Genomic DNA, 22141 nt, shown 5'->3' with positions numbered 1-22141 from the left:
ACTGGATTAAAACCTCACGTACAAGTTCAGTATAAGGTCACTGATCTGTGTTCTTCTCTGACATGTGTCGACTTGGTAACACTCAGCCTGTCTGTCTCTGCAGTCCCTCCGTCTCCACCAGTCTGCACCATGACAGGGAATCCAGTGGTGAAGGGCAACGTGACTCTGAGCTGTAAGTCCAGTCATGGAAAGCCCGTCCCCCAGTACAAATGGACCAAGGCTGCACCCATGTCCGAGGTCTTCTTCTCCCCAATGCAGAGTGAGTTTTTGGTGTTCCAAAATGCTGATGCATGATGTGATGCTTGCACTGATAACATGTAAATAAATGTCTCTTCTTACTCTTTTCTCTCGTAGAAATAACCCAGATAAAAACATTTGACAGCGTGTCGATAGGCTCAGCTAAGTCGCCTCATTACCACACACAATTAGCAACTAAGCTCAATGATTTTTTTTTCCTGCAGTCATGGTTCATCAAGGTTCCCTTGCCTTATTGGTGGAGGTTTTGGCGTTTTTTTGCAGCCTGAGAGAAAGACCAAGAATACTTTGATATTGTCCTAAATGATGCTATTGATTGAACGTTAATCTATCATAAAATATCAGGTGATAGAAACATGATTTTAAGTAGGGATAGTCCATTATTGCTAATTTACATAGCATTTCTGTTGTTGTTTTTATACTATCATTAATATGAGAGGCATGGTTGCAAATTTCATATAGATTATGTATTCATACAACTGTGCATGAATGCATATTTTGCATATTTTTAACTTAATTATTTTTGAAGAATATTCATTGTTTCCCCACCACTTCTGAAACCAAGCCTATGCTCTTGCACACAAGTGAGCCAAATTGTACTCTGGCTCATCATGTCACATTCAGGCTGAAAATACAATTTCATTTATACCCTTTAACTTGGATAGTTTCGGAGGGAAAAAGTTGACCCTAACACCTTGCATGCAGATGAAGCTGTCCTCTGGTCACATACGTGACCTTGGGCTCTAATAGATGCTCCAGAGGGATTTCAGGGGAAGATCCTCGACACTAGTCAAGCCTCACCGTACTCGTCTCGTAGCACCGCCAATGCCAGAGAGAAAATCAGCATTAGGGGATATGCCTCTTTTGTTGCATTACTTTGGCGATGTTTGTTGATGCTGTAGAGAAAACACCATCTGTTTCTGATCAACATGACTTAGGCTGATTGATTGAGTATTGACTTAACTGCTTTGATCTTTGGCCCTCATCTCTTTAGGGCAGAAAAGTCCTCAGATAAAATGAAAAGTACTCCCTCTGATTGTGCATTGACCCAGGCTTTGTGGTGCTGTATGCACACTCAGGCCTCTTTCACATGCGTATGTATATGCACCCTCTTACAGGCCATGGACACTCAAGTCCAAACTCATCTTTTTATCTGTGTTGATGTATGCTCTCTCTCTCTCTCTCTCTCTCTCTCTCTCTCTCTCTCTCTCTCTATGACACTTGAACCTTACTCTGCTATCACTGCTTATCTCTTTCAGCAATCTCTCCCTCTGTTTTCTCTCTTTCTGCTCTGATCCTCTCTCGACACTCCTCATTTCCTGTTGACCTTGGTGCCTAATCTAACAAGCCCCATGTCATTACTTGATCAACCCCTCTAAGAGGCATAAGTTGGATTTGGGACTGAGAGTGCAGCGCATCTCACTCTGCCACCACCCCTCCCCATCAGTCTGCATCTCCTCATTCATGCTCACTCTCTCTCTGCCATCTTTCCCTCTGCACAAAAACCCAGAATGGAGATCTTGCCCGCAGCCCTTGCTTGTCCTTGGGTTCATGGGTAAGGGTTTTCACTCATACATGTTCCTCTTATTTCCCCTCATCCGTCCCACCCTCACCTTGACATCCTGGGGAGTCGCAGTTTCTGCAACACCTCCCTCCTCGAATCACAGCCATAAGCTGTAGAAAAGCTTTAAAGGAAAAAAATCAACCCAATTTGAAAGAATGCTTATAGGATTAGGTTTTAGAAACGATTACCATCAAAAAAGGAGAAAAAAGCTTAGCATAAGTGTCGAGCCAGATGATAATCCCACTTAACCTTAAGAATTCACATTCTCTTGGCACATTCATTGATTAAATCATCAGGAAATGTGCATGTTGAATATAGCAGGTGGCAGTTTATCTTCAGTGTAATCATATGGAATAAGAGACTGAATATATCCATAATGAGGATTTTGCATATATTTCTACTTTGTCAAAGAAGGGTTGAATTTGTTCTTTAAATCTTTGTCGTGTGTGTGTTGTATTAGATGTCATCCTGTTGCATTTATTCATCTTTTCATTGTGTGCTATATTTAGACATACAGTTAGCATGTTCTGCTGTGAGTCTACAAAGATGCTTAATGCGCACTAATATTTTAACCATCAACTTTCAGCCATCACCAAAGGACATAATCAATATTTAGAGTCGATGGTAGGGCTGAAATTATCAGTCAGTTAGCAGAAAATATTGAAGTTTAATTGGTTTGAATAGTTTCAATTTTGGAAAATATGCTAATTCCTTGCTGAGTGTTAACTAGATCAAATGACAGTACCTATATATCAATACCAATACCATTGAGCTAGTTAGCTTAGCCAGCTAGCTTGGCTTTGTCCAAAAGTAACAAAATGAATCTATCAAACATCTGAAGTTCACTAATTAACAGTTATATCGTCTTTGTCATATTTATATAAAAGCCGAGCATTTAATAGGTTTTAATTAACCTTGCTAATTTAAGTAAAGTTAAGCTTTTATGGATGGAGACAAATTTGCAAATTTGGTTATCTTTGGAGAAAGCCAGGCTAGTGGGTTCAGCTTGCTAAAAGTCACTAATTAAAACCTACAAAACTACAGCATGTTGGGTCAAACAAACAAGACATAACATGCTTATTTGTGAGCTTTAGAGGGGCTGGCAGAGAGATTTTTAACCATTAGATAGAGCCAAGTTAGCTTGTTAGCTGTTTGTTTTCCAAGCTAAGCTAACTAGCTGTGAGCTCTTGGCAACAAAGCGAGTAAGTCTGTTTTTTAGGAAAAACCTACCATACGTTATTGTTTTGTATCATTGTAAACTATCTTTCTGTTTTAGCCCATTTGTCCGACAGACGTAATTCGATCTTCGCATCTTTTCTAGTAAATTGCAGTGAGACAGTAGGCAGATGTGTCCTGTGCAGTCCTCTTTCAGTTGTGTTTCCACATTGTGTCCATTAGAAGGCAGATTTTAGTAGTTTACTCCTGCAAGATGAAATAAATGGCAAAGCATAAATTACATTTTCTGATTCCTTTCTGTTTTAAAAGATGTCTTCTTGACACGTGAATGTGTGCTTCTTTTTTACTTTTTACATTAATGATGGAAACTAATCCACTGTAGCCTGGACGATGTCATGTGAGGGGGCAAACTATTCCAGCTTCATATAGAAGCTGCTGATTTACATTAATCACGTGTCATGTGTCAGGGCTTTAACAAATGCTGCTCATTGACCTTGCAGTGCTGACAGGGTGATATGAGTAATGCTGTCTTGATATGAGGCAGCGCCTATAGCCTACTGTAACGTCAGATCCCCTCCAGCAGAGATCTGATCACTGTACAGGCTTGAACTCGCTCCAAGCTCCGCGTCAGGCTGATGTTCTGCTAATCTGTCACTATTGGGTTTGGTTCCTCACAGCTGGTTTTCAAGGCCAGGGATTAAATAATCAGAGAGGGACAGGTGGATATCACACTCATCTGCTACTGTTTTGATTTGGCACTTCTGTGTTGATTTCTGAAGCATACTGAACAATAAAGCTGTTAATGAACCTCAGTTCCTCTTACTTTCAATTTTAATAAGTTTGTATATTTGGATGTTTTTAATCGTGTGACTGAGGAACAGACTGACACAGATGAGTCCTGCTTGATTACAGCAGACAACTTGTTTTAGTTAATTAAAATCTACATTAAGTGACAGCTTTGTGTGTGTACACCTGCTTACTGCATACACCCTCCTGGCTCCTGGTGGTGCAGGAGCAGATGGTGCAGACATATCACAAAGCTCAGTACACACCACACTCACCCAAAGTTTGGGATGAAGGCAGCTGTTTGGACACAATGATTGTTAAGGATTTTCTGGTCTCCTGCATTAATATGTTGCTTGCTGGCATGATGTGAACCTTGACTTTTCATCTAGGATGATTTGGATGAGTCCCAGGGTTGCATTACTCTGCATTACTCTTCTCTTTGTGAGGACAGTGCGCACACAAACACTTAGAAGACACCCACTCATTCGCGCAGTACTTTATGAGTGATTCCCCAAAACAGGCGCACACCCACTCTCATTTCCCAACGATCCCCACGAAAGCAGAAACACATCAGATGAAGACATGCTGGGATGTGACGTCTAAGATTGGATTTCAGAGGATTTGTTGTGATAAGTCCTTCATAAACCTTGTTTATTTTTCTGCAGACTCTGTTTGCAACAACACAGCATTTTAAAGCCAGATGTGCCAAGATGAGCAGATTGTGTTGAATGGAAATGCCCAGTTGTGCACACACACTTAACTGCTGTGTCGTGACCTTGGTGTGAGAAATATCCAAACAAAAATCGCAGACAAACATCATTATGTCGCAAAACTGCAGAGTCATCTGCAGAGCATCGCACCAGTGCCAGCCTCTGTACTGTAGGTACTGGATACGGGCCAATAGTGGATTAAATTCTGGATTAGGGTGGGAATCAGTAACTAATGATTCAACACTACCACGATGTGCTGCACACAATAATGGTATCTTGAATCATGATAGATGAGTCTGTGATGCACAAGACATCTTACACAAATGAAGATTAATCACAGGAGTCAGAAATCAGTGCAGAAGTTTACACTTTTTTTGCAAACACCAGCATACGGAAATAATACAAATCTAAGAGTAAAACAGGCAAAAACAGTCTGCACTGATGATAAAACCCTTAAACACACTCGGACCTCCTGCTGTCAAATGATGGTGCTGCTGGTTCCTTTCCATCCAGTTGATTAGTGCATCACATTGTTTTATGACTGGTTTGCGTTTGCCACTTTGACAGCGTATTCCCCTCATGTGTTATATACCAGTATAACAATGAAATGTCAACCTGTATAGTTTTCCTGGCTAGTTGTACCAAGCCCACGTGTCCAGATCACATGAATATATGATTGTGATGTGTGTGTAACTGTGTGGTTGTTCTGCAGATGAGAGACACGGCACCCTCAGGCTGAGCAACCTCACTAAAAGCATGTCAGGGAAGTACATCTGCCGAGCCAGCAACACTGCCGGCTCTGACAGCTGCTCCATTAACCTGGAGGTTATCACCTGTACGTACACAGTAAAAAAATGTTATTTTCACTCCACTACACCAGCCGTGAGTTGACCGCTGCATTTTTTATATGTGACTCTCATTAAGTGCAAATCCTGTGATCCGTTTCCCAGCTTCCAATGCAGGCATGATTGCAGCAGCTACACTGGGGTCGATAGTGGGGCTGGTGGCCATGGCGCTCTTCCTCATATTCATACTGAGGAGGAGACGGGACACTGAGGAGGAGATAGCCAACGAGATCAAGTAAGAGTTTCACCGAACACTCAGTGGCCACTTTGTTAGGTACACCTGTACAACCCAATACAACAGCCCTGCCGGAAGGTTACCGAAGCTCACGATGCTCAGGATTTGGCAACGTTGTCAGTCAATTCAATTTTATGTTTTATGAGGTTGTAGTTAAAAGCGGTGTTGCACTGCACTATGGTAAGAAACCTCTGAATATTATGCAGTCTCGTACAACACAGTCACTAAGACCTCAGTGCTGAGACATATGATTTAATTAAAACCTCTCTGACAAAAAAAATAAAACAGTTACATGCATCATAAAAGTAGATTTTATGGCAGAGCAGTGAATTGGATTGCATTAGACTGTAAAGATGTACCTAATAAAGTGGCCACAGAGTGTACCTGTGTATTGAAGTAATAATCTGCACTGTGACAGACTGTAGCAGCTACCACACGTTCTTTATTTGCAGTATTTAAAAGAAACAAAGTAAATTTACTCGAGCACTACTTTCCTTGAGTGTCACATTTTCATGATTTTTGATTTTTTCTTTAGATTTGTAGGCAAAATGAAGGAAAGGCACAGGCTCTACTCAGTTCTATTCAATCTCTCAATTTATTTAGGGCACCACCAGCCGGAAGCATAGATCCATTAAATTCACAGATAAGTAGGGCGATCGAGCATGTTTTCTTCTTGCATTTTTAATAAGTCAAAACCAACAGTCTCTCCTGCATTTAATAATTATCATTTTGATGTTTTGATTATTTGAGAAGAATGCAATAAAAAAATAAAATATATACATGTTATTAGCAAGAAAAGGCAGAAGGTCTGTTTATGAATGAAACAAGCCGATGTTAGGACAGATAATACAACATAATGAATGAAGGAAACTGGAGTCTGTTATATTTTTGAGTGAATCTCGACACATTATGACCTGTTTGATCAATTGTATTTAAAGGCAGCCTTCACTTAAGATTATGTATTATTTCACCTATTTAACAATAATTCATTCACTCTTTTTCTCTGCTTTTCTCTGACCCTCGTTCCTCTCTCTGCCACAGGGAGGATGCTCAGGCACCAAAGCGAGTGTCCTGGGCAAAGAGCAACACCGGCTCAGACATCGTATCCAAGAACGGCACGCTGTCCTCCATAGCCACCAGTCCCCGACCCCGAGACCCCCACCAGCCCAACTTCCACTACCCATACTCCCCCACATCGGCGTCAGACAGCTCGGTCATCAACGCCTACCAGCTGCGACCCGGCGAAGCCAACACGCTACAGGGGCTTCCCGGGTACAACATCGGAGGCACCCCGTCGCGCAAACACAAGCGACCGCCCAGCGCAAACGGGGGCCCTCCACAGGTTCTACGGAGCCCCGCGGTCGCCATCCCCAACAGGACTGCGGGGGCACAGCCTCAGGTGCCGCCCCCACTCACTGTATCCCCCCAAATCAGCTCCTCCACTCTGACACGCATGGGAGCTGTCGCCGTCATGGTGCCTGCTCAAAGCCAAGCCGGCTCGCTGGTGTAGCCGGCAGAAGCATCTCAGACGGGGAGCAAAGGGACAGCGGTGGAGAGAAAGTATGCCTTGAAATGGAGAAGCGCCTTCTCCATGACGATCCGAGAGGTTGCGAGAGGAGAAAATGTCTCACAGGTGGTTTGTGCTCGGTTTGCACAGAATCTCCCTTCAGTTTGTTGTTTCTTTTTGTATGCTGAGTTCTGGCTCACTAAAGAGAAATATATTTTTAATTACACACTTACGAAGAGAGCTTCAAAACAGTATCCAAAAGATTTTTTGGTTGCGTACATACATACGCCTTTTATTTTCAGAGGGTTAATGCAGTGTGTCAGGACACAGTAAGACATAACGACCACTTCAGTTTGCTTGGAGTTTTGCAGTTCATGCAAAACATAACGTTTTGGCTGCATTTGTATAAGAATAAAGCAAATAGAAATACATTTTTATAACTCCATTCGTACATCACTGTACCTAAGGCTCAGTTTTCAGTCGCTTCTCTCAGGCTAACTGCACTAGTTCAGAGCAAAAACCCAGCAAAATCACAATTCAGGTATTTCAACGTCGTCTTTCAAAACGTCTCGCTTTCCTTTGACCCACATTTACTTGTGTTCACGTAAAGGTTGTTTATTGAACCTGCTGGAACAATGTCGGTATGGCTTCAGGACACTGACGTCGGCTGAGAGAACATGCTTTACGAGGATATCGCCTCTTACAGTAGATGGACTGTAACCAAAATAGTGAGTACAACATTGTTGAAGTTGACGGTTTCTTTTGTTCAAAGGTGCTTTGAATAACTTTCTATGATTACTGTACGTGTACGAGGCCATTCACTGAGCAGAGTGGTTGCTGATGGTCTGGTTTGTTTTCTTGTAAGTATACTAAACTCTGCAAATGTTGTGGCAGTGATGTATTCATGCTGAATGGCTCCATGTAGCATTTTTAATGGAGTTTTGATTGTTGACCGTTTTTTCAATAAAGTGTTCTGGAGTATTTGGTTTCAGCATGACTGACTTAGAGTCATATAATTACTCATGCGAACAGTTAATGTTAAATGTAAATAATTGCCAGTTAGGGTGCCAATAAAAAGGCTGAGTTCTTTTATGAAAGCTGACATTTTATTTGGAGTGTGATGATCAGAATTTGCAAAGTAACATTTCAACAACTAATATATTTGCATTTTTGGCACACAGTATGTTTTTCTGGAGCCATTTTACATACGACAGAACACACAACAGACTAACAATACAGTAACTATGAAGATAAACATGATCCGAAAGGCCACTTTAGGGACAGAGATGCTCACACTGCATGTGATATAGATGTGTGATTTACAGCAGAACAACCACACCCTTTCATTAACACTGAAGCTGGTGTTTATCCTTTTAAAGGATCGGAAAAAAATAACCGGTTTACCCCCAATCCTTTAGAAAACCTATGATGCAGTGTGCATTTCAGGAAACCAGTCACACAGTAACAAACCAGAGGTGAAGACCAAATCAATATGGTCACTAACAGTCACTTGAAGATCCAGGGACAAAGGTTTATCATGACTCCGTCAGTAGATTTCGGGATATGATCATCCTCATCACCTCATTTGTGCCTTTAGGGTAAACAAAAGAATTCAAGAGTCACATAAACTGTACAAAACCATTGCATGACAGCCATTTAAATGTAAGGAAATGAATCGTATTCAAATCTGATGTGTAAAACATACAGAAAAAGGTCACAGTTTCAAAGCTCACCCTCCAGGATCTGATGCACTCTGATGTCCCGGACAAACTGCTGCACTGCGTAGTCTTTGAGGTAACCGTAGCCACCGTGCATCTGAAGAGCCTGGTTGCAGATCTGTTATGTAAGTAGAAAGTATAAAAGTGAAACAAGTGCAAAAATGTGTTTTTTAATGAAAATAAATACCATTATTACTCAGTATTACTCACGTTAAAGCACTCATCTGTGGCAAAGAGCTTGGCCATGGAGCAGAGAGAAACTGCATCAGCCCGGTTCTCCTGCAGCGCCGTCGCTGCTTCGCGCACCAGAAGACGGGACGCAACCAACTTGGTGGCCATTTCTGCCAGTTTGAACTGAAGAAACTACACACAAGCCGAATATCACTGGCCGAACTTGTGGCTGAATACTTTGGATCTTGCTTCACTGGATCTTTGTATGAACAGACTGTAAAAATGTGAGCTGCTTACCTGGTTGTTGGAGAGCGTCTCTCCAAACTGCTTCCGTACCAACAGATGGTCCTTCGTGAGCTGTACGCAGGCATGTGCTGCCCCCAGAGAACAGGATGCTGTGGGCGAGTGTTTATATAGAAAATATGTCACTTAAAAGCACGTCTACGTAAATGTTATATCTCTATTCAGTAATCATTATTATGAGGGTGATTCCAATCACTTCCTCCAGTTCTAGGAAAACAACATATCTGGGTATCATTAACTGTTGCAGAATAGAGGGAGAGTGTTTTCCTCCTCACCAATGTTAATCCGGCCTCCATTCAGGCCTTTCATGGCGATAGTGAATCCTTGACCTTCCTCACCGAGCCGGTTGGTCACTGGAATGGCACAGTCCTCAAATATCACCGCTCTGGTTGGCTGGGAGTTCCAACCCACCTGGAGAACAGATTGAGAAACAGTTCACGGATTATGACTTAATTCTGCCATCTAGTGGTTACCTGCTGACAGTAGCTGCAGAGCAAAAGAATTAAATCCAACAATCCGACACCAGTGGACTCCACCTTCTTTTCTTTTTTGCCGAAACTGAGGCCTGGGGTTCCCTTTTCCACCACCACACAAGAGATGCCTTTTGGTCCTTTACCTCCGGTTCTGCACATCACAACATAAACATCGGTGTCTCCTCCTCCACTGATGAAGGCCTGAAAAGTCATGAGGAGTCGAGACATGTTTCTGGGTAACTGCTGTCTTTTTAAAGAACTGCTTATAGTTACATAGTGAGCATAGACGGGTGTGAAGTTACCTTTGAACCATTCAAGATGTAATGGTCACCTTTCCGCTGTGCAGTGGTCAGAAGTGAGGCAGCATCACTTCCACTGCCTAAAGTCAAAGAAATGTACATTAAGTGCAAACATGTAGAGTAACAGCACAGATGTAAAATAAAACTTCCATAATCAACCAAATTATCTTTAATTTGCAATAAATTTTCTTTTACATATGAAGACTGACCCGGCTCAGTGAGACAATAGGAAGCAAACTTTTCCATCGAACAGAGGTCAGGACAGAACTTCTCCCTCTGCTCAGTGTTACCAAAGGTGTCGATCATCCAGGCACACATGCTGCAAAGAGAGCAGCATACTGTGAATTTCCAGGCAAAAAAAATATATGTCATAGCTATCATTATGTTAGCCGTTATAAGAGGGAGTGGTCACAACATAGTTTTTCATTACGTTTTAATTGCAGGAAAATGCCTTTATTGCCATATAAGCGGCTCATACTTGTGGATACTGATGTAAGCTGTGGTGCTGACGCATCCCGTGGACAAGGCCTCAAAGATGACCGATGTGTCCAGCCGAGAAAGACCCGATCCTCCAACATCGGGCTGAACATAGATCCCACCAAACCCCAACTGGGCTGCCTTTCGCATCGTCTCTACTGGAAACACTTCCTAGAAAATGATGATGACATATGGAATGTGACACATTCATACACCTAAAGAAAAGCCATTCAGGCACTTCACAGTTCAGGATCATGTGGGTGCAGGTGTATATGTCTTGTTCCAACATACCTTCTGGTCCCACTCTGCCATGTGTGGAGCCATTTCATTGGCTGCAAAGTCAAAGGCCACTTTTTGAAACTCCTTCTGTTCATCTGTGAGTCCATGAGCAGCTGTCAGCAAAGAGCAGAGGACACGTGATACATATGGATGAAATTTGCACAGATAAAGGTGTCATATATGCATGGCCACTTTTAAATTAACTTAGCTGGCAGTGAGTCATTCTAAAGGTTACAGATATTTTGGAGTCCCTTGGGTCATATGTAAAGTAGGAAGCTATCTACGAATGAGAAAACCACGGAAAATAAATCATTCAAGTATTAAATTATCCATCTCAGGTTTGCTAACACTTCCAGACGTTTCAAAAAAGCTGCCGAAGAAAATGGGCGGTGTCAAGGAGGGGTGTGGAGCTGCCTCTGCCTCATGATTGGAGGACCAAGAGGAACCAAAGTAACCAATGACAGCCAAACTGGGACATTTTAACAGTAAAGCATTGAATGGGCTGTGACTGTCTTGTTTTATTGAGGGTCTACAGAGTGTTGATTTGGTTGCTGGAGAGCTGTAAAAATGAAAGCCAACACCGCTCTGTTAGCTAACAAAGTTACATTCGCCAGGTATGGACACCGGTGCCATTCGCACGACACACTGCTATCAAATAAATTAACGTTAAACGTAACAGTTTCTGAGACTTACGGTCGATACATGAAGCTATTCCTCGTCTCTGTGGGCTTCTGTGAAAAATTAAACGATGGCTCCTGCAGATGCTGGAGCTTAATCTGGCGATTCTGCTTAAAGGTCCGATAGCCGCCATGTTTACCTCAACTGTGTTCAGTTATGTCACACAGCCGCTGCTGCTTCTGGGAAATGTAGTCAGTGGAGTGTCACTGGTCGGAATCTGTTGTAGAGCCTGTAATGGGCTCATTGTTGCCCCCTTGTGACCGTTATGGGGAAAAAAATCAACTACAATTGTGCCTTTCCTTGACGTTTAAGTACCGCTTGGTGTTTTCGGGCCTCCGGCCTCAGGAGGCGGTGACGAGCTCATTACATGAGGCGAAGAAGATATCACATTTGAAAAACTAGGAAACGCGACATAAAGGTGAGATGTATGCTTTATCAGAAGGGTTTTCAAGCAGTGTTTTGTGGTTTTACAAAAGAAAGGACTTACACAATGAAGACTAGCTCGTTGTTTTGAGAAATATACCTCTGGTTAACCGCTCCACATCCGCTAAAGAGCAAACATAACACAAACGGAAGTAGCTGGTAACTAAATGAAGTGCACCGATAGGTTTGTTGACGTCACATGTCCTGCATTTTCCGCGGGATTTGATGGCCGACCACCCACTCCAAGCACCGATTTGGTAAAGGTACGATTTATCAGTGTTTATAGAGGGTATCTACTGACCAGAGCTGCATTATAAGCTGCATTACTTCCAAGCCGTGAGACTCGTTTAGTTTCGCAGGTGTTTGTGTTGCGTCGTTAAACCTTTAAGCTAATCTCTGTGATCCATGACTGATGATGCTGATGAAGAGGAAGTGTTCCTCAGGTCATTTCAGGCCATCGTTTAGATTTTAAGTGGCGAATACAAGTGCACAAACGAAGGGGAAACACGAGGAAAGTAGATTAAATTGGGTCAGATACGTTTGTTCTCTCAGAGAACGCCACAGTGAGTATTTAGGTTCACGTCATAATAGTTTTATCCAATCAGCTGCCAGTCTATGCATGCGCTGCACCTATAGCTAAAACCAAAACCTCCTCATGAAGGTGAAAATGTTTATTGCAATCAAATTAAACAGCACCACAAACTACATCCTCCACAATAATCATAAACAACACCTAACTAAAAAAAAGGCTTCAAGAAAAACTGGACTTTATGACCTCGTCATGGTCGGATGTATTGCTGGGATGTTGTATAACAGCATTTCTCACAATAGTCTAATACACCTAGACCCTAATTTGCTAACCATCTAAAGTTACCTCAGCCAGCCCTGTTCTGGATGATTCATGTTTTTAACACGTCTGTTTCTAGGCTGTGAGAGATGCCGCCAAAGAAAAAGGCCAGAGTGACTAAAAGAGCAGCTAATTCAGGTAAGCAAATGAAATCACAGAGTAAAACTTCCTGTCTGGTGTGTTGACTTATAATGACTGACCATTATCTCCTGAACTGCACAAAGACGACGATGGTGAAACAAGCTCCTCTGCAAAAGAAACAGCCGGCGGTAAAAGCAAAGCAGGTGTAAAGACTAAGGCGAGCTCAGACCCTGCTGGTCCTCCACAGTACCACCACTGGCTGATGAAGTCTGAGCCCGAGAGCCGCTTTGAGAACGGGATCGACATGAAGGTACAGAGCAGCGACGCCTCGTCACCACAGCCTGCTGTTCTTGTGAGCGAGCTGCTCTCATCTGATGCCTCTGCTTCATTCTGCAGTTCGGGATCGAGGACCTGAAGGCTTTGCCTCAACAGACTAGCTGCTGGGACGGCGTCCGCAATTATCAGGTAGAGCAGTGGTTCCCACCCTGTTTGATTAAGGGCCCCTTTTCTGTCACTGAGTGCACAACAATAACCGCAGAGAGCTGATGAATTTGGGTGATTATTTCTTCTGAATATTATATAAAAGATGAGTTTTCCTGATATTTTTTGCAGCTTTTTATACAGTTTCTGTATTAAGTATTTTTTATTTTTAACAGTCATTTGTACTTGGTTTCATTTGTGATGCTTGGCTATTGCTCAGTCGCCTCTTTGGTTGTTTTACCTGTGTCCTTTTCTAATGAAGGACTCACTGTCAATAGGCAGTAATTAGGAGGTTATTGAGGGAAAACTCTAAATGGCCTAATAGTTGTCGAATGTGGTCATGCAGAATAATAATTGAATACATACTTTATAATGACTATGCTATGAAAATGCATGCTAAAATGGTGAATCTGTGTAGCTTAATATAAAGTGTTACCAAAAGGTTTTATTATGCCTCTTAAAATCAAGAGGGCTCCATGTGAAGCTTTGGCACCCTCTAGGATGGGAACCAGTGAGCCACACAACAGACCCCTGTAATGAAAATACCTGAAATAAGGCCGCGGCACAATGCCACTCTGAAAAGGCTTTTTGTGCAGATTGTTTTCTCTCTGCTGGACTGTTCCTCCAAATTATCAATCGTCTGCAGGCGCGCAATTTTATGAGGCAGATGAAAAACGGGCAGTTGGCCTTCTTTTACCACAGCAACTGCAAGGACCCGGGGATAGCAGGAGTCATGAAGGTGAGTCCCTGTTTGCCTGCTGGTGATGGTCTCTGGATGTGAACGGAGCTGCACACAGGCCTGACATTCAGCTGTGTTCCCCTCTTTAGATCGTGAAGGAAGCGTATGTGGATCACACGCAGTTTGATAAGAAGGACGTCCATTTTGATGCCACCAGCAAACCAGACAACCCCAAGTGGAGCATGGTAAGCTAACTCAGGAGTTAAAGGAACAGTTACCGGTAACAACCGAGCAGGAAGGTTGATGTTGTTTTCGTCTCTCTCAGGTCGACGTCCAGTATCAAAGAATGACGAAGCGTTTTCTTCCTCTGTCCGAGCTGAAAAAGTACCACCTGCAGCATCGCGGCGGGGGAGGGCCTCTGAAGGACATGGCGCTTTTTACGAGGGCCAGACTGTCTGTGCAGCCCCTAACCTCCGGTAAGTCCAAAGAGGAGTGCTGCTGTTACTCATCCTGCTGTTGTCTCTGTGCCTTCTTCCTGATTATAGTTAGTTGTTCTTTTTCTCTGCAGAGGAGTTTGACTTTATCCTGAGTTTGGAGGATAAAAAGCCGATTTAGACCAGCTGATGCTTTTTGACACTGATGTCATGAAGCAACTTACATCACAGTCCTGTACCACTTTTATTTCTTGTTCATAAATATTATTAAATGTGTTTTTTGTCAAATTATGGGTCACATCCAGTTTTTAACCTTTACCTCTGAACAATACATACAATACAAGCTGTGGGACGACTTCGGCCACTGCCTGCAAAACCTCAACACAGCAAGCTCTGGACACAGGACAGCAGCAGTATATAAACTGTAGCTCATATGAGATTTAATGTTGACAAGGGCTGAGCTTTGCCCTCATGACAGCTTGTCTAATTGCCATTATTCACCTTGTAATTTGTGTATAGCAGCATAAGAGACCGTACTGCATCCAGTGATGAGTAAGTGAGTGGGAAGACAAAAGGTGTTTGACATCAAGCAGAACTCTTAATTTCTTCAGTACTGTTCATGTGGCCTCATATTCTTTGGCCATTATTGATTGCAATGATGACAATGAATCATGTTCATCACTGACCGTCCTTCCGCCGGACTGGGCTCTGTCTTTACTCTGTCTTCATTGGGGTTACTTATTTAATTAAAGAAATACAGACAGAGCTCTCATGAACAGTCAGGTCCTGGCACAGAGTTCATGTCCTGCAGCTGGTGACAAACTTCAAGTAGGAAGTCATGAGGATAAGTGGCATACAATGACGAAATTTCAGAATGACTAACTTTAAGGACTAAAGTGTCGTCTTAAAACAACCCAAAAGCAAAAGATATTCAACTTGCACTCATGGAGAACTCAGAAAACCACATTTTATTCACGCTTCATTCAGACTTCTGGGACTTTTGCTTAAAAAATTACTGAAACGATTAACTACATAAACAGTTGCGACTGATGGAGCATGAGTCTGCAGTTTTGTAACTGATGAACGAGCACTTCAGGAGTCAATCACTCGGACTGTGAGGGTCCACATGTATTTGAAAAGTCGTGTTAAATGGCTCCTAATGACAGATCACCTGTGTACTGTATGTAGCGGTGGTACTATTTTGACATCTCCTTGCAGTGTTTTCTTTATTTTGTCCACCCTGTCTGTTCAGGTTTATCACATCTGTCACAAATGCTTTCACTCATTTCTAGAATAAAACCAAACTCTGAGTTTATTTTGTCCATTTGGCATCAATTTATTTGACTTTTGGGGACAAGGAAGAATTGATTAGCATTTTGCAAAAGATAGATAGTTCTAATGTCATTTTTCTCTGGTTAAAAGACTAAAATCATGTTAGAGGCAGGAGGAATTCATTTGCTTGATACACTTAGGCACAACTTTCAAGTCTCTAACGAAGAGGATACAGAAGACTTCACACTATCAGACCTTAATACAACACCCTTTCCTATCAATACTGGAATGCTGAGGTAAAGCATATGAACATGAAAGGTCGTTTTGTGGCACCGTGTACTTTATAATCAATGTACACAAGCTGGACCGGGATTAAAGGTTTTAGCTGGTCTTATGTACAGAAAAAAAACAAGGATAATACTAAAGCCCTCTCGCTCAAAATAGGAAAAAGATTCCAGTTTCCACTTTTTTTTGTGCAAACACACAGAAACACAAAGAAAAACAAATGTGCTCAGCAAGATATAGCAGTGCAAAGTTATCTCAGATTTCTTGACCTTTAACAGTGTTAGGAATGCGTTCATTTAAGGTGGAATGTTGGAGATAACGTTCTGTTGAAAATTCATGACGGTTCAGCTGCGTTAATAAGACAGATTAGAAATGAACTGATCCCGAAGAAAGCATTAGCGTGTAACCAACAGAAGGCTGGAGAATTCACATGAAAGAGTTTTACACGGCGAGCATCGCGGCAGGTGATTTAGTTTGATTCCCAGAAAGAAAAAAAAAAAAACCAAAACAAAAAATGCATTAATGAGGAAGGACAAGACCAGCAGCCTGAAGCCACTTTGAATGCCTCATGCAAGCTGTTTCATTGTTCACATACTGTATGTATGTCGGTCTCCCTTCTTCCTCCCAGCAGCGGCTACAAATAAAAACAGCTGCTTCACCAGATGTTGTACAGTTGACGGGTACCTCCAACACTCCGACGTCGACGCCGATGAGTCTTGAAAGAGGGGAGTGGAGGGGCTGCGGCTCTACCCGCTCTCCTCCCTCGCAGCTTGCTCCAGTGCGCTCTCCGAAGCCGCCGAGCCCTCAAACCTCTGAGAGGCGATGGCGGCCTGATGAGACATGCTCTTCCTCACCACGTCCCCTTTCCTCCACAGTGTGATTTCCTGCGCAGGGGAAAGGGTGGAGAAAATAGATCGACTCCTTATCCATGAAAGCTAAAGACCGTGTCAGTAATCTCGGTGCTTTAAAAAACATCTTTTCCCCAATCGTGATTCCTTTTTAAATCACAACCTTTATTACTGTCAACAGAACTAAACAATCGAGCGCCAGCAGCTTGCTGAAAATCTTTAACAGGCATTACAATTCAGTGAAGAAGTAAACAGAATAGATCGGACACTGTCACCGATACCTGATCCAGCTATTTGAGGTAGCATCAGATCAATATCGGTATCAGATTGGCGCATCCCTTTAAAAAATGTCTATAGGAAACAATTGCTTTGTCTCAGTTTGATATCATCTAACTGGAAACAGTCCCGCACAGGATGCAAATTGTGACAGCATGCCGTTTCAAGCTGGAACTCGCAATTCTATATAATATCTATTAATCTGTTTCTTTTTTTATTCTTTTGGCAAGATAATTAATATTTTAGAGGATAGTCAAACAGCCAACATAACATCTTTAAATCACTTGTTTTCTCTAACCACGAATCCAAAAACCAAACATATTTAATTTCCAATCATACCAAACAGAGAAAAGAGGCAAATTGTCACATTCGAAAAGCAGGAACGGGCCAATGTTGTTTTCCACCACGCGAGTAACACTCATCTGATGCCACCCAAGAAATTCTGAAGCTCAGATCCAACCTGAAATTTATTTTAATACCTGATAACAAAACTACATAGTCGGGACACGGGTAGTATTTTACTGTACTTCCTCCTCTCAGGTCTACTCCATGCAAAGGAAACCTTTGGGAAACCCAGCCTGGGGTTTGACATGTGGCCAAGTAATCCGATTTCTGCAGCAGGACTGTTGCTGTAGCCTCACAGTGTCAGGACGAGGTATTTCATGCCTAAACTTTGAGCACTCCCTCTTATCATCAGCGGCCTACCTGTTGTTTGAAGTAGCGTCTCTCCTCCTCATCGATCAGCACCAGGTTCAGGTAGTAGCGCACGGAGAACTTCTTGTTGATGTCTCGCATGGTGGGAGTCAGATCATATCCAGCCAAAAATAACCGGATGGGAATGGACTCGCCTGAAATAGGACAGGTTGGATAATATTGATCCTGACTGAATGAGGAGCTGCTGCGTGATTAAAATAATTGACAGAAATTAGGACGGAGAGCTGTTTACCCCTGACCGGAGCTCCGTCCATGATCTCGTACTTGGCGATAGTGTCATTTTCATGGTACACACTCGGGCCGGTGCCTGTTGTCTCACGTTTGATGATGTCAATCTCCATGTGCTTAATCTTAATCCTCACCAGCAGGAAATAGATTTTCCCCACAATCACGTCTTTCAGATGGTACCTATCAGAGGGCGAGTGAGGACACAAATGAAGAGATCAGGAGCTGTAAATAGACGAGCACAGCAGAATGCGATTGTTTCTCCGGCGTCTGCACGCTTCACACGACTGCAGGAAGTCACTCCGTTACGTCTGAAATGATCAGCCAGTTAATTAATCAGTCGAGAGAAAATGAATCAGCAATTATTTGATATGACTGATGTGATTATTTTTGTATTTTAGACAAACTGGAGGCTGATCTTAGGCTCTGTGACACTGTGAGGGCAACACTCACTTGGATTTGTTGTACTCAAACTCAATGTGGAGACAATCCTCAATTCCAACTTCCATTTTAATGGACGAGTTGAGTTCAGGGTAAGTGCTCAGTGTGTGGACCACGATGTCCATCTCTTTACTGATGTCATTTAGTCTTCTGATCACCGTGGCACGAAGGAAATATCTGCAAATGGAACAAGAAAAGCGTCACATCTAACCCATGAAGTATACAGTGCAAGGTAAATGTAGGCAGCATCAGTTTAAAAAGGAAGCAGGTTAAAGAGTGATCCATTTCACCACCTGTCAAGGCGAGTGAATGATCAAATGTACCTTAGCTTGACATTCTGGCCTGTGTAGGACTCGTAAGGTTTTTCAACATGAGTGAACTCAAAGTCGAAGGTCTGCGACTGAGTTATTTCACCCGGTCTTGCCAGATCCTTCACCAGGGAAACGAACTCATGATGGTTTCCTCTGTCGTAATACAGCTCTACGAAAGAAAGACGTCATCAACAAAAGTAAAATAAGAAATGTCCTCTGTCAGGATTTGCGTAATGTATTCACACCTGTAAGAAGAAAACGTTCAAATTTACTGATGTCAATGATAAATTTTGTAATGTGGAGACAGAAATATATGTATTTATTTTAAGGTTGACTTTAGCTTCAGCTGTTTTTGGTCTTCACCACCTCCTGTGGGAAAAATTTGGCTCTTTAGCTCCTAAATACTCCACAGCGTTCACCAGCTAGTTGCTAACTTTGTCTGTCTGCTGTTTTCTGTGGGTTTTTAGAGCTGCCTGCTGCGGCCAAAAACAATGCTACGAGACCACAACTCATTATAAAACCTTGTGAAACCGAGGGAAGCTGCAGATTCAGGTGGTGATTCTCTTTAGGTTCATCACAATGAGACTAACATTTTCACATCGTTTTCGTAAAAATACTGAATATAGCTGCTTTTAGGTTTTAAAACTATTGGGTAAATCTCACAGTCCTTGTCAAGGCACTGTACAAAAACTATTAGGAGCAGAGGCATCAAGAAAGGAGACAGTGTTGTGTTGTTTGGGTTTCTTTTTCGCTGAGTGGTGGCTCGTCTAAGTTTTTGAGAGAGCAGGGGAGGACTTTTGGAGACTGAACATTATTTTTTAAGAGAGCATAGTATTTGTCACTATCCTACAGCAGTTCCTACCTTCAGTTAATGAGCATTTGATCAGGAAGCAGTAAAGAAAAACAATGTCAAAAATGTAGCTCTTGGTTTAGAAATAAAAAATAATCTGGAATAATGGGTAAAAAGATGCATCATTTGTTATTTTCCATAACTTTGTCTATTGCTAATTCCACTTCTGTTTGTAGAATTGGTTCTTATGTGAAAATGATTATTCCACTAAGTTATTAAAGTATAAACTGGAGTACCACCTTACATGTTTTGGTTTAATTATTAATAGAAAAAAGTTTTGCACTAATCAATAGTTTTAATACTTTGACATACTGAAATATTGTCTCTTAGTCATGGCAAGAGTCCAAAGAAAATATTGCTAATGCTGCAGAAGGCCGAGCCCTATTTTTAGCCTCTCGTGTGTTAACGTTGTCTTAGAGTCTCAGGGTTAAACATGCAATTTCCCTGAAAATATATACATAGATCTATTTGTAAAGCCTAGAAGGTTGTTTAACAGAATTATCACAGACTTTTCATATGATCTGGATGGAAAAATATTCTGTTTGTTGCACGATTTAAAAAAAAAAAAAAAAAAAAAAAAAAAATGTTTTCAAACCTGTTTTCCAAGCCACTAGCTGGAAATGCTAAAATCTCCCTGCTTAGTTTTGGATGAAAATTAAACATTTATCAGCTGTTGTATTGGTATATTGATGTTATTTTCCAATATGTTATTTCATCACTCATATAACATGTTAATATTTTGCACCTGTTTTACAAAATGCAAGGAGATAATGTAATTCCAATCTTGCCTCTTCAGGAGCTGGTGAGTCATTATTCATTGTGTAGAATATTTAATATTTTTCCATCCACTGTTTTCATTTCTATTTTTTAAAGGATTCTGTAAATACCTTCAGAGTATTAGTAATTATTGTAAAGGACTTTCACAGTTTGTCAAACTTCTGCTGGTGTATCTTTTAAAGGAAAATCAGATGCGTAGCCTTTCATAATAAATGCAGTATTATTAATATTTACTTGAATCCTCTCCTTGACAAATATGTAAAAATAATATTACACTACTGAACTGTTACAATTCATGTTGCCATTAATAACTAAAGGGGTACATTTAATTTAGGGTAGTGAACTCCTATTGCTTTGCTCACCACCCCAATAATTTGTGGACGGTCCCTAACTTGAGTGGCTTTTTGAAGGATTTCTATGTTTATTGATACTTATTAATGAAATAAACGGTGTCAACACAAGCTTGACTGTATTATTTATGTGTTCTGTATTAAGTCATCGGGTAATATATGTACAAATACCTCAGTTGTGTAAGTCAGGATATTTTTTACCAACCTATTTGGCCAACAAATTCAATTTTGATCCCTTGGTGCTCCAGTCGCTTCCCGGGGTTCTTCAGTGTGACATTCACCTTTCCACTGACAGTCTCGCCATCGTAGAAAAGAAAATATTTATCTTTCTTTCCATCCTCAGTCTTGTGTTCAGCCTTCTTCCTCGTTTCAGCGTCATTGAGGACAACATCAATTTCTGCACTTTGTCCAAAACTGAAGAAACTCATTGTAACGTTACGTGGGCGCAGTGTCAACTCTTATCGTAACGTTACTTTGACCTGTTAGCAAACTGCGACTGTTCACCCAAAAAACACCCTGCTAATGGTATTTTTAAAGTAGAAAACAGACACAAGGGAAGGCCTGCAGGGTGTGTGACCCCACTTCTCTCTCGGCGCTCACAACACACTGGTTAACAGGACAAAGTCGACGGTATTTTACAGAAAAAGTCCACATTAGCTACATGTCCATACTCCTTTCCAACGACGACGCGAGATAGCGATACGATGGCACAACGAAAACGCACAATAATACGTCCATCAGCAAATGAGCCGTTTCTTTTTTCCCTTCTGTTGACCTTAATGTCTCCGATAAATAGTCAACACTGGCCACAAACTAGTCTGCGTCGGAATGGATACGATCCTCACCGCGTTGATATATTTTACATGGTTGTTTTCTGTAAGAAAATACGGTGAATGTTGTCAAACGACCAGGATGTATGCCATCTGCGTCAGGATAACTACTTCCGGGTGGACTTTTTCAATATAAAATCCAAAACAGGAACGTCTTAGGGCTGGCGTAATAAAACCGGAAGTAATGGCTTTTATATTCAAATACCACATTAATAAAGTCTATCACCCTGCAATGTATGTATGTATTTTTTTTTTATTTTTTTTTTAAGTGAAACCAGTGATGACAAGTAGCTGAGTGCATTTACTCTAACAGAGTAATACACTAAAGTATTATTTTTAGAAAATGGTGGTGGAAGAAGTATTCAGAAGTATTCAGGTCCTTTACTGCAGTAAAAGTAACAGTGCGGTACATAATCTGGACCCTGCACAGGGCCCTGTACATGTCACCATGTGCTTTCGTCATTATCTTTATGTCATGTGTCACTTTCTGAACTCTTAAAACGCTTTTTACTGTTTAAGAGCACTTTGGTCAGCCGCTGGTT

At 41.6% G+C, this 22141-nt stretch overlaps 4 protein-coding genes across 8 annotated transcripts in view; 2 read left to right on the top strand and 2 right to left on the bottom strand.

Moving 5' to 3' along the window:
• Positions 1-8059, top strand: part of esamb (endothelial cell adhesion molecule b) — a 41735-nt gene extending 33676 nt beyond the window's left edge. For 2 of the 3 annotated variants that reach the window (XM_076735975.1, XM_076735978.1), the window contains exons 4-8: positions 104-259; positions 1766-1810; positions 5204-5326; positions 5442-5571; positions 6613-7211. In XM_076735975.1, the coding sequence (XP_076592090.1) occupies positions 104-259; positions 1766-1810; positions 5204-5326; positions 5442-5571; positions 6613-7081 (923 nt within the window). In that variant the 3' untranslated portion in view covers positions 7082-7211. Of the gene's footprint in view, positions 1-103; positions 260-1765; positions 1811-5203; positions 5327-5441; positions 5572-6612 lie in introns of all 3 variants that reach the window. The other variant, XM_076735976.1, reaches the window with a different exon arrangement.
• Positions 8060-8162: 103 nt separating this feature from the next.
• On the bottom strand, positions 8163-11641 carry acad8 (acyl-CoA dehydrogenase family, member 8). Of its 2 annotated transcripts, none has more exons than XM_076735979.1 (11): positions 11492-11641; positions 10811-10911; positions 10521-10690; positions 10252-10361; positions 10046-10122; positions 9807-9944; positions 9546-9681; positions 9265-9362; positions 9007-9159; positions 8812-8914; positions 8163-8669 (listed from the first exon to the last, which is right to left on the bottom strand). In XM_076735979.1, the coding sequence occupies exons 1-11, from the start codon at positions 11607-11609 to the stop codon at positions 8614-8616; spliced, it is 1260 nt and encodes a 419-aa protein (XP_076592094.1). In that variant the 5' UTR covers positions 11610-11641; the 3' UTR covers positions 8163-8613. The 2 variants fall into 2 exon arrangements, with proteins under 2 accessions (XP_076592094.1, XP_076592095.1); XM_076735980.1 differs by having other exon boundaries at positions 10811-11074; positions 11492-11634.
• A 172-nt stretch (positions 11642-11813) lies between these two features.
• Positions 11814-14708, top strand: thyn1 (thymocyte nuclear protein 1). Of its 2 annotated transcripts, none has more exons than XM_076734945.1 (8): positions 11814-11894; positions 12826-12884; positions 12971-13137; positions 13224-13292; positions 13954-14046; positions 14136-14231; positions 14312-14462; positions 14555-14708. In XM_076734945.1, exons 2-8 carry the CDS (start codon positions 12836-12838, stop codon positions 14599-14601), a joined length of 672 nt encoding a protein of 223 aa, XP_076591060.1. In that variant the 5' UTR covers positions 11814-11894; positions 12826-12835; the 3' UTR covers positions 14602-14708. The 2 variants fall into 2 exon arrangements, with proteins under 2 accessions (XP_076591060.1, XP_076591059.1); XM_076734944.1 differs by lacking the exon at positions 11814-11894 and adding an exon at positions 12040-12162.
• A 1023-nt stretch (positions 14709-15731) lies between these two features.
• Positions 15732-21813, bottom strand: LOC143323218 (vacuolar protein sorting-associated protein 26B-like). The gene is made up of 6 exons (XM_076734942.1): positions 20975-21813; positions 18805-18961; positions 18494-18658; positions 18048-18223; positions 17807-17949; positions 15732-16861 (listed from the first exon to the last, which is right to left on the bottom strand). Exons 1-6 carry the CDS (start codon positions 21195-21197, stop codon positions 16724-16726), a joined length of 1002 nt encoding a protein of 333 aa, XP_076591057.1. The 5' UTR covers positions 21198-21813; the 3' UTR covers positions 15732-16723.
• Positions 21814-22141: the final 328 nt, after the last annotated feature.

Source organism: Chaetodon auriga, chromosome 7 (assembly GCF_051107435.1).
Source record: "Chaetodon auriga isolate fChaAug3 chromosome 7, fChaAug3.hap1, whole genome shotgun sequence".
Classification (NCBI taxonomy): domain Eukaryota; kingdom Metazoa; phylum Chordata; class Actinopteri; order Chaetodontiformes; family Chaetodontidae; genus Chaetodon; species Chaetodon auriga.
Note: the sequence above shows the minus strand (reverse complement) of the source record. Positions and strands in the feature narration are given on the sequence as shown.